General features: G+C 33.6%; 1 protein-coding gene across 2 annotated transcripts; it reads left to right on the top strand.

Annotated features, from left to right (window-relative positions):
* The first annotated feature begins 4,431 nt into the window (after nucleotides 1-4,431).
* On the top strand, nucleotides 4,432-9,794 carry LOC106785511 (farnesol dehydrogenase-like). Of its 2 annotated transcripts, none has more exons than XM_014746058.1 (6): nucleotides 4,432-4,660; nucleotides 7,809-8,148; nucleotides 8,662-8,788; nucleotides 9,048-9,201; nucleotides 9,297-9,440; nucleotides 9,520-9,794. In XM_014746058.1, exons 2-6 carry the CDS (start codon nucleotides 7,848-7,850, stop codon nucleotides 9,559-9,561), a joined length of 768 nt encoding a protein of 255 aa, XP_014601544.1. In that variant the 5' UTR covers nucleotides 4,432-4,660; nucleotides 7,809-7,847; the 3' UTR covers nucleotides 9,562-9,794. The 2 variants fall into 2 exon arrangements, with proteins under 2 accessions (XP_014601544.1, XP_014601545.1); XM_014746059.1 differs by having other exon boundaries at nucleotides 4,489-4,660; nucleotides 7,820-8,148.
* Nucleotides 9,795-15,634: the final 5,840 nt, after the last annotated feature.

Here is a 15,634-nt window from a genome sequence, read left to right as displayed (position 1 = left end):
GCAATGGTCATTAGCTATGACTATGTGTCATTTCATGTTTAAAATGTTAAGAAACACCTGGAACATTGTCGACAAATACGATAGCGCGTTAGACGTATCTTTTTGAGTCCTTTAACGCTTTCAGGCACCTAGTAACAATCTCTTCTTCCTTAAACTCCACTTCCTCGAAGTTTGGAGTGTCCTCCGGGCTTCAAAGAGGTGACAGCAAAGTACTCGACGACGACGAATCGCCGTTTGCCATTGACATTGTCGAGTAAATTTCTACGGAATTCGTTTCTCAACTGAAGCTTGTCGATTAATTGAATGTCCTAAAGAGTAATAAGAAAAGAAAACACACTCAAGCTATTAAATTACACTTTCTTTTCTTTTTTTCATTTGTTTTAATAATAAAAATTCTTACTCCTCTCGCAGATAAATTCGTATCTCTCGGAATATAACAAATACTATTAATGAAAAGTGGAAATTAGAAACGGACGTACATATATCTATCTCGATATATCTCGATTTTATCGGCGTGTGAATTTCGAATTCAGTTTGGAAAGTGCCAAACTTTTTGGTATTCACGTCGTGAATGTTTTCAGTGAGGGTGAAAGATAGATAAAGTGAGAGAGAGGGAGAAAAAAAAAAGAAGAGAAATGGAAGATGGAAAAGGGTGAGACGATGAACGAACGAGAAAGGGAAGAATGTTGAGAAAGAGGAGAAGGAAGATAGAAGCGAGCGTTGTTACCGACAAACACGATGTTTGCCATGCAAATATTTTCCCATACGGTCTCTTTGAACTGGCAGTCGTTAATACTACAGACCGGTCGATGCGAGAAATTCGAATTCTAAGTCGACATACGCGTTCCTATCTAATACTACATCTATACGTGTGTATAAATAATACACATGCGCGAGTTTCCTACGAAACTTTATTCAATTTATCCTAACGTTACGAATAGTCATATGAGAAATTTTTCACAAAATTTTCCTACCGCTATCTCTTCTATTCGGCGTAACAGAAAAAAAGAAAAAAAAACTAAGTTTAATCTTGGATATTTCGAGTCGAATATTTTCAAATATTTTCTTACATTTTTCTTTTTCAAATTTATTTTTTAACATTAATAAGAATAAAAGGAACAAATCGGTATATGATACGATGAGAAGATTCGAATTTTATTTTATTATAACGTAACAGCGTTCAAAAACTCGCGCGTATTTTAAATTTACGTTTAGACGTTTCGGTTTGAGAAAACGAGAAGTATAAAAGCAGTTCTCCGAGGCCGAGCAATTTTCTCGGGCACCGTTTGTACGCGTTATCACGCTCGTATGTTATCACGTGCACGCTAGAAAGCTAGCTAGCTAGCTAGCTACTGGTTGAGTTTTGCGAACTATAGGGATGATTCTCGTAAATCCAGTGGACTCTTAAGTATACCTCCGTCGCCTGAGGTTAAACGTTGCTTTGCTATCGCGTAAGAAGGAGGTGGAGAAGACGAAGGAGAATTTTGTAGAGGAGCGAGAACTAGGGAGGAGAAAAGGGGGAGGGGATACATTTGAGGTAAAAGACAGAGGGGTTGTTGGTACCTTTACACCCTAAGGCTATCGCGTACACGTGCGAAGTAAATGGTCTGTAAAATAATATCGTCTTTTCTTAACACCCTAAACATTCTCTATCTTTTTTTTCTTTCCAACTTAAAAAGATTTAAAATAAAATGAAATAAGAGACACAGAGAGGGAGAGAACAAGAGTGTGTTAGTGTGTAAAAATAAAAAGAAACGAGACCAATACTTGCCGAAGTATATACCCCTTGCAAAGAAAAAAAGAAAAAAGAAAAAAAGTCAGATGCAGTTTTATAAAGAATCTTGTCTTATTTACTTGTTTTCCTATGTTCAATGTTTATCCCGACGTATAATTCGAGTCGTTCGTTGACTCGCTAATTTCTAGGTGTCTCGTTCGTGGCCGTTTCTATACCTTCTCGGTCCTTCCACTCCCCTTTCTTCTCATTCCCCCGTTTCTCCTTTCCCGTTTCCACCTAACATTGGCACGTTCAACGAATGAACGAACGAATGAACGAACGAACGAACGAAGGGGTTCGGGGCAAGCGTCTCTACTTGTTCCGGCCCTGAGAACGATCTCCCTTATAAATATTCATGAGGCAATAAGCTTGCCGCTGATCTTCCGGAGAATGGAACAACAAGGGAAGAATGGAAAGTAGAGACGCTGGCAGCCCTGCGAAAGCTCATGAGAGAGATAGATGGTAAGAGATAGAAAAAGAAGGGAAGAAAATAGAGTAAGGGAGAAAGAGAATAAGGAAGATCTTGTTATCATAGTCATCGTCGGCAGGCTATCTCTTGGACAAGCTTTTTTTTTCAGAGAAACGATTGTCAATCCTTTATTAAACCATTTTGATAACAATTTCTTCTATCGTTTAAAACACATCTTCGTTGTACTATTTTACTCGTGGACAATGTATTTTTGTTGAATTGTTAAATGGTTTGTAAAAGGTTTTATTTTTAAGAAAATCCGAATAAAATTAGCTCGGTAAGTTTTCCGATACCTTTTTCCTTAATAGAAATTTCTTTTATCTTAAAAATATAATCAAATTAATTCAGTTTCCCCAAGTATACAAACGTTCTGAATGTTTTCACATACTTTTTTTTCCACGAATCTAATTAGCTGCACATATGAATATATTTTATTACGATGATAAGATAGATACAATTTTCACACACATTTCTATAGCATTGAGTGAAACGCGTATAAAGTATTTTTCATTTTTAAAAGTTTCTCGTAAAATGTGGCTAATTTGTGGTATCCATCCCTCGAGTCTTTGGTATTGGGGAGAACCCTGAGGCAATCATTAAACGTCTGGTAGATATTTTATAGGAAACCATCGCGGTAAAATGAAAACTGTCGTTTGTTGACTACGATCGAAGCGTATGAAATAAAAGAAAGATTTGACGCGAGAAATGTGTTCAAATAAAATGAGCAGGTTTCTTTTTTAAAAAAGAAAAGAAAAGAAAAATAAAACAACCATCTAGAATATAACAAATTATTATCGATCAGTAACAAGGTAGAAGAAGATAGACACAATAGATTCTAGACGATCGAAACAAATAATGATAATAATAATAAAAAGGAATGAAAACGTGCAAGATGATATCGGCTTGACACAACGAAACAAACCGATGCAAGTAATCACAGGGTCGTTAAGAAATAGTAGCGAGTAAAAGGAATAGCATCTGGTGCTGCTGGTTCAAACCGGGGGAAACTGTTAAAGCTTTCCTGCTCGCTTTTCTTGTTGATTTCCACGTCGTACCGTGCGAACGAGAATAATGTCCTCGGCCCAGTACCGGACCCGGACACCAGCTGCCGCCTTCAAGAAGATCGATGCGAGCACTTATTATTGCGTCTCAGTGTCTTCTTGTATCGTTTATCTGCTAAGAAAGAAAAAGATTCGAAACTCCCTCTAGGAGACCAAACGAATATCCGATTCCAGATTTTATCATTTCTTTTTTTTTCTTTTTTTTTTATTATCTCTTCTTTTTATAACCGTTATTAGTATTGAAATTTTTCTTCTTAGATGTATTTAATATTAAAGATAAATTTACTCTGTGTGTGTGCAGATAACGAAGCACGTGTTTACGATTACACGAGCTGTAATTAAGTTTAATGCGTTTTTTTTTATTTTTTAAATATTACAACTAATGTTTCGCAAAACAACAAAAATATTATTTCTTTATCGCACCAATCTCTGTCGAAAACAGACGCAAGGAAAACATTGTTTTAATCAATATTATCTCGTTTTCCCTCTAACGAAAAATTTAAATAATATCTTTGAAGTATATTAGTGAGCAATAAAAAGTGTAGTGAGAAAGATCAGAGTTTCCTTGAAACTCATTTATCCTGTTTATCTCCTGTTTTAACGATATACGGCTTTGTGCTACGTACAGATTATGTCAGGTTACGAAAAATGATTATCTATTGTAACTCTATCTCTCTGCTTTTCTCTTCCTTTTTTTTTCTCTATTTTAAAAATATCGTAACTAACGCTGCAGAGACAACACAATATATTTTATATAAATTAAGAAAATGTCGAGGAAGAAAATATCAAATTATATTACTAATATATATTATTCATATTATATTTTTTATTATATATTATATTATTATTTATATATTAATTTCATTGTGATTTCCATAAAAATCTAGATAATTAGAGTACCTGGAAACAAGTAAAACTATTTTTCAAAAAATTAACATAATAAAATACATTCTTAATATTTGTTTATCTCGGTTACGACAATAAAATGTGTTGTCTGTTAATTATCTTAAATTATGCAAAACTTTCAAGAAAAACAGGATAAGAATATTACATCAGTTCTCTCATTGAATAGATAATTCACATGACCGTAATCGTTGTATTTACGAATGATCATAGGAGAAGGAGAAACAGATAATAATGATCGTCGCAATCGTTCTACGTTTTCTTTTCTCTATGACAGTTGATATGAGTTAGACGCTTATATAGTTTGAAGTGGGTTAGATATTGTCGTTGTGCATTGTCCAATAACAAGTGTTGGAATCAGATCATTGATCTTAATCAGTTAACTATCAATTACTGTGATTTATTATTATTCTGCATAGCAGTATTATACCTAAATCAAAAAAATTATATCAGGTGAGAGATTATTTCTTAGCAACAATATTTCAATGGGTTAATGCAATGTCCAACTCAAATTTACCACTGGCCAGGAACATTAAAAAAAATTAGTTTAAGCTATTCAAAAATATTAATAACATCGAAATTATTTAATATTTATATGTTAATAAGAATGTAATGCTTATACTAGTACATATATGTGTCTAAATAATCTGAAATATAAAGAGAGTGTATTAAAATATAAAAATAATTGTTAATTAATCGATGCAAGTGTCTATTGTTGTTTAAAAGTTGGAAATCTATGATCTATGTACCGTTCCCTTCGAAATCCACTGTTGAAGTGATTTATTGTCCTCTATAAAATTTCTTTTATCAAATATTATTTATATGCCCTTCCGAACGTTGCGCATGTGTATAAGGGAAATAATCTATTTAATCAATAGAATTTAAGATTATAACGATCTGATTTTAATATTCTTGTGATTTTTATGTAATTATTCTACTGCTCCTGCGCAGTAATGACTTCGGAGGGAAGGTGTAAAATTTTTATCAAATAAAACATAAAATTGAAATAATTTAATATTTAAAATACGTCAAAATGTATGTAATGTTTAAATAAATGTATGTAATGTTTAAAAAAATGTATATGCGTTAAAACAACCTTAAATACAAGTATATGTATATAAATAAGAATCAATAAAAAAACTTTGATCGATTATCATAGAGAACAATGAGTCAGTTTAGCAGTGAATTTCAAATAGGACGGTACGTTAGACTTATCCTCGGTGTTCTTCGATTATAATCAACATTTCTTTGGATTAATTATCAATCATTTAATGTCGTCAATAATTTTCAAGGAAAAATTTATCAAGTGTTAACGGTATAAGATTTTTAAAGCGACACACACACTTTTAATGTATATATAATTCGTAAGATTTTCTTGAAGACTCCATTTATTATTGTATTATTGTGTCTAGGCAAAAGATTCGAAAAGGAATGCCAAGTATTATTCTTATTCTTCAGGATGAAGAATATTTTAGCCGGACGATAAGATTCTTTCTTTTGAAAAACGATAGGGATCTCACGGAATCGTCCGTTGGGATTGCAAAATATTCCGATATTCCGTACAACGTTTCCGAAAGAGATTGCTTTGGATCAAGCGGTGTGTTGCTTTGAAGAAGAAGGACAGGATATAGAAAAGAAATGTGGGGGGTGGGTGGGAGAGTATGGGGTGGAAAAGGGGGGTTGTGGCAGGTCACGTCGTCGCTCGCTCGCTCGCTCGTTCGCTCGCTTTTCTACTAGCTAGGAAAAAAGCTGAGCGGTCAGAAGAATGGAAGTGGTGGATAAACGGATAAGCTTAAGCCCAAAGTTCTTCGTTCAACTTTTGCGAGGACTTTAGTTGAGCTAAAGTTACGCGTCTTTCGAAACGCTTTTGAAAAAAAAAAAAAAAATAAAAGAGTAAAAAAGAAAAAGAAAGAAGAGGGTAAAAATAAAATGATTCACGTGCGTCTTTTCAGGCCGATTATTCGTTCTCAAAATCTAGATATATCTTTGTTCTTTATCGTAGCGGTATGAGATGGTAGTTGTTGTTGTTTTGTTATCTCTTTGAATAAATCTTTCATTCATTTTGAATACCACGTAAATCTTCTTCTCGAATCATCCTTCAGTATCTTTCCCTTTCGCTGCACTCTTGTGAATTCCATAGGGTATACATTTAGTAATGTAAACTGAGTGGATTTTCCTTGATGCGTTACAATTGTTCTTCTCTTTCTACCTTTTCTATCATTTTCTTTGTCTCTTTTACATTATTATTCTTATTACATACTTCTGGCTTTTGTTTGCTACGAATTTTATATTCGAATATTTTCATTCTCTTATATTGTACAGTTATTTAGTATTACTTACATGTTTCAACAACTTCCTATCTTTATTTTCTTTATTTATCTTGTTATCTCTTTCTCTCTCTTTATTTGTATTATTTTCTTTTATAATTATTCCATTCTAATTTGCCTAACTTTGTTATAGATGTAAACCAACAATTTTAAATAAGTGGACAATTGGATTATGTACTAAAATTACGGTCTTGATTTTTAATTCGATTTAAATTATTCGTCCGTATAGTTTTGTATGTTTTCATACGTGTACAGAATTGTTCGAAATATTTCTGTGGAATAAAAAATCTCAAATTTTATTTGTACATATAAATCTCTATCGTACAATTATTTTTATAATTGTTACGAACTTTAGGATATTTTATCGACTTTTGTTCTTAAATTTTTGTATTTGTTTCTTGCATTTGTTGCTTTATTAAATTTTATCAGTTGAAATTACGACAAAGGCGTCACAAAGTAATCATTTCATAAGAATGTGCAATGATATTATGGTTATAATTTATACGATTATTTTTCTTGACTTTATTGATGTATATTAAAATCTCTTTGTAAGATCAAAGTTGAAAAATATAACAGAACGATTTGATAGCGGTTGTTGTTACATAATAACATTTCTCGTGAATTGGGCTGCAGCGGTGCGTTCATTTAAAATTATTGTTGGTACGCGACGTGTTATTTCTCTTCCTTTTTTTATCTTTTTGTTTTGTTTCGTATCGCGAATGCAACTACGGTCCTCCCAACGCGTTCCGTCGGGAAATCTTCGAAGAGACGACCAAGTTTTTCGGACGATATATACTCAACGTAGCCGCATATAAGCGCCAAGATTGTATACGTGATGTTTATAATGTAGAGAATCTAAGAGGAGTTCATAAATCTTAGATGACAAACAAGTTTCTACGCACCTGTATCGAATGGAAATATAATAATCTTTTAATTATCTTATCGTACAATCATTTTTTTTTCTCCGATAAATATTCGATCAAGCGAATTCTCATTTTAATCGCGAAAATGTATAGTTTATTGAAATTCGTAATTAACAAATTTAATGTATTTCAGTAATTTTTTTTTTCTGAAGCTGGAGTTGGAAATATTATTGGCGAACACATCCCGATTTTGTACAATAGAAAGAAAAAAAAAGAAAATTAAAAAAATGATTAGATAAATTAATACGTTTTGAATTTATGTCAATGTGTTGGCGGATTATGCTACCGATAAATTTATTTTCTCTATATTCGTACAAATGTAATAATTATTCTATTGAAATGAAAAAATAGATTTGTTGCAGTTAAACCAATACGAACATACGAACAATTATGAATCGTTGGGAAGGGAAAGTCGCGGTCGTGACTGGTTCTGCATCCGGAATCGGCAAAGCAATTACGTGTGCTCTGCTTGAAAGGAAGATAATCGTGGTCGGTTTGGATATTCAGAACGAGGAAGACACAAAAACGGCTGACAATACAAAGAATAAGAGGAACAGATATTATCCTCTTCGTTGCGACGTTACTTGCGGGGATGAACTAGACGCTGCATTTTCATTTGTCGATGAAAAATTAAATGGAGTCAATATTATGGTGAATAATGCCGGTGTTGTGAATTATCATCGCGTTATTGGTAAGTTTATTACCCATCAGATTGAAAAAAAAGATTATAAATGCAAGGATTGTTAAATGCAATCCTCGGGTTCTTATTTATTCTAGCAAAAAAAAAAATAATAACTGAACTATCTATGATCTTAGAAATTTTGTAATATTAAAACAAAGTTTTCAAATTAAACGATGATTTTGAATCGATATTTAAAGTTGATCGCGTGTCGCATAGTTTAAATTGTAAAACGAAAAATAAGGACTATCTTAATATAAATTTATCGAGTTTTTTCTTTATATACATGGAGATTAAAATTTTAATTGATAAAAAAAGAAAGTTGAGAGAAGAAGAAAAATATGCGCATAAGGTTCTTCTCCCGAAAGGGTTAAAAAGTTGGGGAAAGAGTTTCAACTCTTATACTTTTACATGTATGCACCGTGCCATTGGAATTGGTATGGGACGAGCTTTCAGTATTACCACGGAAGCTCGGTGGAGCCATCGTTGGCGCATTTTAAAAAATTCCATAAATTACACTTGCAGAAAGCGACAGGAAGACATTTGAAAAGCTGTTAAATATTAATGTACTCGCAGTGGCTGTGTGCATAAACCGCGCTGTACGTTCAATGCGAAAGAGAAACGTCGAAGGGCATGTTTTCAATATCAACAGGTATTGTTAATGAACATCTTACCCTAAGGCAGTATGCTTTGTTTATTCATTCCTATTACGTTTATCTACCAACGAGCTACTAGTTCAACCCAAATGAACATTTCTAACTTATATTGAGACTTTTATTTCAAAATATTATTCTGAACAATATTTTTTCTTTTAAAAAGGTACAACAGAAATTAATTTACATTTAGGATGCAATACTTTATTTTTCTTTCTAAATCTGATGGCTAATTGTAAGTAAAAATATGCATTGCAGTATATTAGGACACCTAATACCGTTTGGAGGTCCTATCGATGTTGAAGGTTGTAACGGGTGGAATTTGTATCCTGCAACTAAACATGCATCGGTTGCATTAACGGAGACAGTGAAACACGAACTGCATGATGTCGAAGTACCCATTCGAATAACAGTGAGTTGGATTAGCTATAGTTTTTCTTTTTCTTATTTAATTTATTTATCTACGTAGCTACACTGTTACGTATTTCATAATTTTTATTTTCGCAGAGTATCTGTCCAGGTTACGTAAAGACCGAAATTTGCGGAAACAATACGAATGTTAAAGACTTCCTGTTTTCGAGGCCAATGCTTTTACCCGAAGACATAGCCGATGCTTTAATTTATGCACTTGGAACACGACCCGAGGTTCAGGTTTGTGATCATTATTTTTTAACGATTTTATTATTTATTGTAACAGTTGCTTCACTTTTATCGTCTTGTTTGATTACAGATTTCAGAGATAAAAATACAAATCAGAGGAGAAATTCCGTAATAAATTTTCTAACAGAATGGGAAATTATGCTAACAGATAATATATTTATCGTAAAAATTTTTAAGTTGTTATAGATATAAAGATAAATGAAATTTATACTTAAAAATTATCAACACTATGTGTATTATTTAAATATATTCGTTGTGATTTCTTAAACGATCAGCACATATAATTTGTTTCAATTTGATTCGTCATAACAATATTAATTATATATATTAATAAAATGTTTATTAAAACAATCAAAATTTATTGGATTTTTTTTATTTTTTTCGCTTACACATGTGGGTTTGTTTTTCTCCGTTACAACCGTGTGTAAATTTCGTTACCAGATTGTGCATCTATGTTTAATTTACTCTCAAAATTCTGGTCGTATGGTTATTGTTTGATATTCGCGTTAAGTAGCATCGTTGCGATATCTGTTGTCACCGATGCAGTAACCCAACGTAATATTAGTTTCCTGATCGGTAGGGACCTCCATCGAAAATAAAACAAGCTAATATTCCAAGAGAATATTTGATATGTTTATAATGAAGGTTCGTTAATCTTTATTTCATTTCAACCATGAGAATAATAATATTACCCAAAATTACTGTTATAACTTTCATTATAATTAATGTTTCAATATGGAAATAAATTTTGTTAAAAATGATTTTATTCATTCAATGATTTATTATACCTTTATTAATTTAATGAGATTTTATCTATATAGAAAAAAATTAATTAACATATTAAAAGCTTTAAAATCACGTTTGTATAGAATTACATAGACAAATATTTCATACTTTCAGTAGTATTCGAAATTCGTACGATAATGGACTTATACGTGTCTTAGTAAAAGCATATTGAGAAGTTTTCGACCATAGTGTATATATATAGAGCCATAAGCTTCTCTTATCGTATAAAGTTCACTGTAAACTGAGATGCTGATAACATTTAACTATATAAAGAGAGTTATATCAAGCGTTGAATAAATTTTAATATAAAGGGTAAGCTGCGTAGGTGTTAATATGAGATCGGATCTCTAAATAATTTTGTATAATATGTTTACTCGTTTAATATGAAATTATTTAAAATAATCTTATACAAAATTAAAATTAAATTAATAAAATTGTGCATTATATCTATAAGATTTGCGAATATTATTTCAAACAAAATTGTTTTTCAAACCCACATTGCTATGATATATATATTACTAAATCTATTAAGTTAATATTTTTCATTTAGCTGAATATTTTATCTAAAAAACGAAACTTCTGATGGGTAAAAGGTTTAATTCAATAAATTTGTTATAATTCTAGATAGAATTAAATATACTAACCGAGTAATTCTGAATATCTAGGTTACCAAAAGTTCTTCTAGTTTTAATGACTGCAAAAAAACAAAGAAAATGCGAAAGGATTATGAAGAACGATGATCGATAAAGACGTCTTTGTTAATGGCTTTTACTAATGCAACTTTCCTTCCTTTTCTTCTTCTTCTTCTTCTTCTTCTTCTACTTCTTCTTCTTTTACTTCTTCTTCTATTACTTTTTCTTTCTACTCAAGCAAGCCAGACATTTAGGAATTTATATTAAAATATGTAAATTTATTGATGCGGACATATTTGAAAACAGATAAATTATGCTGCTCGTGTATTGCGTTCGCACGATAAAATATCACGGTATTGAAAGGGACAGAGAATATTTGTTAGATAGATCCGAACTCATTCGCATAACGACACGTCCTATCTCAAATGCGATTTATGAGCTTCCTTGTATCAGAATCGTAAATTATACTATTTATTTATTTATTCTCGATTGATTAGATTCGATGACACGCACCGAACATATTATTTGCGAATCATTGCGAATTTCTATCTTGAATTATGCAAATTCGATCAAACAAATAGGATCATGAGTGATTTTTTATGAGTGATTTTTTATGACTGATTTATTATTTTTTATTAAAATTTTATACAGTAAAAGATTTTAATTTATCATTGCATGATATGCGTTACGTAGTTAAAAATTCAATTTAAAGTATTTGGAAATTATTAAAAATCTCTTTAATCAATTTTGCACAGTGTTTGTTACGAAACTGGAATTTAAAAAAAAAAGAAGACTTTTTAGAAAGAGAAATAATTAAATTCGTAACAAACTCTTATTATATCTTTTGTTTCAACCAAAGTTATATCGTCTTAAATGCATTTACGTATACGTTAAAGGAACTGACGGTGTGACTTAGACTTAAGAGCTCTATAAACTCGACAATTTAGAAGAGAAAATAGTTGGCGTCAACAAATAAACGTTTCGGTTTAAGTTCCTTGGATATCTTTGTAACTGTTTCTGACAAGGGAACGTTCTTCACCTTCTCTTATATGCTAACAGTTGTTTGACCGCATTTCAACAGTTTCCTTATTTGAATAATTCCCGGAACGAATCCCAAACAGGCTTTGTAGAATTTCAAGCAATTGAGCTAGAACGGATTGTCGCAAAAGTCCAAAGCCTTTCTTCTTCTCATACTCTTAACCAGTCGTTTTACTTCATACTTTCGGAAAGCGAGCCTTACTCGGGTAGAAGATTATTTGGAATTGAGAAAAGTCACAATTATTTTCCAAGAAAATCATATATTCTTATATATTGATAGAAATCAGTGTTATATATTAGGTTGTCCCATAAGTTCCTTCCGGTTTTTTGATGCAAATTCAATAGACGATATTTCGATACTAGGACAACCTAATATTATATTAAAATATTATTTAATACATAAATAAGTGTTAAAGTATGTAATCACACATGCGTGCATCACGTTTATCTTATTGAGAAAAAAACAAGAGAGAGAGGGATTAACAATATCACGTTTGAACTATTTCCAAGCCTGCTATTGAGAGAGAGCTGGAGGGTGGTTATAGGGTAAACAATTTCCGTCGGAAACGCTATGCGACAATACTTTTCATAAATTATCATAATCGCCCATCGAATATCAAATATTGACGTGATCCATCCTGAATTCGCCGCAACGTTATCCGGTGACATGAACTATTCAAAAAGTACCGCAAAATTTCACGATTATTTATCATCCCTGGTCGTACATAAGCGACATTTCCACCCTCAGTTTACCCCAATTTCGCTTTACTCGTCTACCCCTGTTCTCTCTCTCTCTCTCTCTAAAATTGTCGGCCAGAATGGTAGTGCCCTCGCAAATTGGATTAGCGCGATACGTTACGTTATTGCAGCCGACCGAAACTCTTGTTCCAACCCTCTCATTTCTATCCCTTTTGGCCTTCAACCTTCCCTTCTTTCATTTCACGTCCCTCTCTCTCTCTCTCTCTCTCTCTCTCTCTCAACGTTGTTGCATTCGGCGGTTTTGTCGCGGTACACTACAATCTCCTTCTTCCTACTACTTGGAAACGTCTAAGAATTTCCATGGGAGTGTCCTGGAGTATGCAAGGATTTATGGATTTCTACTTGGATGATTTTCTAGAATCTGAGCTTCGCAAAGAGTAGTTGATAAATGGAGAATATCAAACCTAATTTAACGAGTTATAAATAATACTGCACATCCTACCAAAATGGAAAAAATAATATTTCAATAATATTATTGAAAAAAAATTAATTAAAACATTAAAGAGAAAATTTAATAATTCGATAACTTTGAATGAAATCAACGGGTTTTGCTGGAAGGGTAGTAAGGTGGTTTACGCCTATCACCATCGTTTTCACCGAGCGTGTAAATTCTATAAAGGAGCTTGTCGTTGGAAAATTAGCGTTTAGATAACGGGAATAATCGTGGTAGACTGAAGCGTAGCAAGTCGAAGGAGAAATTTCGAGGCGTATAAATAAGCGTTGTTGGCGATGATGGTGGTGGTAATGGTGGTGGTGGTGGTGGTGTAAGTGAAGGTGAGTCACGTTTAACTCAAGATCTCGAGAGAAACGTCGACGGAGGGTGGATTGGGAAGGTGTTGGAGCTTGGAAGCTAGAAAGAGGGGTGAGGGGTAGAAGAAAGGGATGTTGGGTTATGGGTTGGAGTTAAGGGGGGACGAGGTCTTGGGTCGCAGGCTTTCTCTCTTAATCGTACTCGCTATGCGACACTTCCAAGTGCTAACCCGAGGCTCTTGTTAGTCGATTTTATATGCAGCTTGCATGCGATGCAACTTAATGCAGCTTGTACATACACGTAGGAACGTTCCGGGCTGCAGGTGGCCACCGCGTATTCTGCTCAGCGATCGGCTTAGGTAATACGGTTTAAACCGTGCTGCGTTATCTTGTCTTCGTTCTCTCCCCCCTTCCCACCCCCCTCCTCTTATTTACCCCTATTTCTATCCCTCTCTCGATAGTACCTCTTACCACCCTTCCACCTTTTCCGCTTCAACTTAGTAGTTGCAAAGCCGCGAAACGCTGGAGTTGCCTTATAGTTTGAACGAGCGATTTTCGAGTTCTCTTAAGCATTGCAAAATGCACGTTACGTAATGGAAAATAATACAACGTTTGATATCGCAATCCTATGAAATCGAAGTTCAAATTTAGGTTCTTTGATGAAAACAAAAACAAAAAGAAAAAAATAATAGAATCTTAGAAGAATAGATCTTTTAGAAAATCCGATGGGTGCAATAAGTGTTGCAGAAAAGTGTGTACATATATACGCGCGTTCGTTAAGAAAAATTCGCGCTGTACAACAAGTGAACAAAACAAAAAGGAAACAAATTCAAATGACTATTTAGCGATTCTCTTTTTCTCTTTTACACTCATTTATCCTGTTTTCCTCTAGCTTTTCTACAGATGAGTTTGGAGTTCTCGTATTTACGAGGAAAAGGTAAACTGCAAAGACGCAATAAGAGGCTCGCTCGCTCGTTCTACCAAGTCCCCGGGAAACCTAAAACGTCGTTGAAAATAAGGATATTTATCTTACATTCGTAATGAAAAACTTTCACAGTCAACTGTCTCTTTCTCTTTCTTTTTCTTTTTCTCTTTTAGCAAGAGGATCGAGGAATGAAGGGACGAAGCGACGGCTGGCAAGACGAATGCTTTCCTTGAATTATACGTCAGAACGCTTACCGGGACGAAACTACCAGCTCGACAGGGAAGAAACGTTTATGTCCCATTTATCAGCCGTCGGAGGAGCTAAGGCATTTACCTGCCACCTCCGATCCTCGATCCTCCGGGAGAGAGGATTCGTCTTAATGAAATCGTTTTCTCGATGTCCACGCTTAGATTTCCCTTTCTAATAATTTATCTCTTTCTTTCCTCAATCTCTATCTATCTATCTATATCTCTCTCTCTCTTTCTCTCACTCACTTTGTCAATCTTATCTATCTCTCTTTCCTTCGATTTTTGATTAGAACAATTCAACAATTCTCGACTAATTTTTCGATTTATTATCATATTCTGGACACAAGTAAGGTGTCAAAATATTCGTCCGATCGTAGATATTCAGGTGGGATCTTTTATGAGAACGGATAGTCGTGAAAATTACTCTTTTATGATTCATGGATTTCCGATAGCAAGAAAAGAAAAGGAGAGAACAAAAATAACAGGGAGAGAAACTGTGTGTGAAAATTTGAGAGATATAGGAAGAAAGATAGAAAGAAAGTAAAAGCTAAAATGAGAGAACAGGTGTAAGAATAACACAAAATTGTGATATTATATATAAGTAAAATAAAGTTTGCGTGTAAAAGAAAGAAAGAGAGGGAGTAAGAGTAAGTGACGATAGCAACGTTGTTAGAACCTTTCAACCCGTTTTCCGCATTTTCATGTTATTCTCATCCTTTTCCTATATCCTTTCTCTCTTTTTCTCTTGAGGATTTACGAACGAGATCGCGAATCTTGGCATCGGTCCACGCATCGAACGTCGAGCCAATTCAATGTCGACAGTACTGTGGAATATTATTAATTTTCCTCCCGTTTAGTGACACCTCTTTTTTAGTACGAGCCTCTCGCGGTTCCACGGTTTTATGACCTCTCTGTAATGGGATTACCGGATCATCCTGTAAGCTGTTTGGATGGAACCCTCCAACCCTCCCTCCATCCTCGCCATCCTCTGGGATATTCGAGACTGTGGAAAAGGATTCGGTTCGCTCCATTCGTTTGCCCCTCGAT

Source organism: Polistes canadensis, unplaced genomic scaffold (genome assembly GCF_001313835.1).
Source record: "Polistes canadensis isolate GaletaPanama2010 unplaced genomic scaffold, ASM131383v1 scaffold_52, whole genome shotgun sequence".
Taxonomy (NCBI): domain Eukaryota; kingdom Metazoa; phylum Arthropoda; class Insecta; order Hymenoptera; family Vespidae; genus Polistes; species Polistes canadensis.
This window is presented reverse-complemented; position numbering and strand designations above follow the sequence as displayed.

Excerpts from the sequence above, each read along its gene's own strand:
- LOC106785511 (XM_014746058.1), top strand. The coding sequence starts at position 7,848 with ATGAATCGTTGGGAAGGGAAAGTCGCGGTCGTGACTGGTTCTGCATCC. Across the intron at positions 8,149-8,661 it reads GAATTATCATCGCGTTATTG|AAAGCGACAGGAAGACATTT; the intron begins GTAAGTTTATTA and ends TTACACTTGCAG. Across the intron at positions 9,202-9,296 it reads AAGTACCCATTCGAATAACA|AGTATCTGTCCAGGTTACGT; the intron begins GTGAGTTGGATT and ends TTATTTTCGCAG.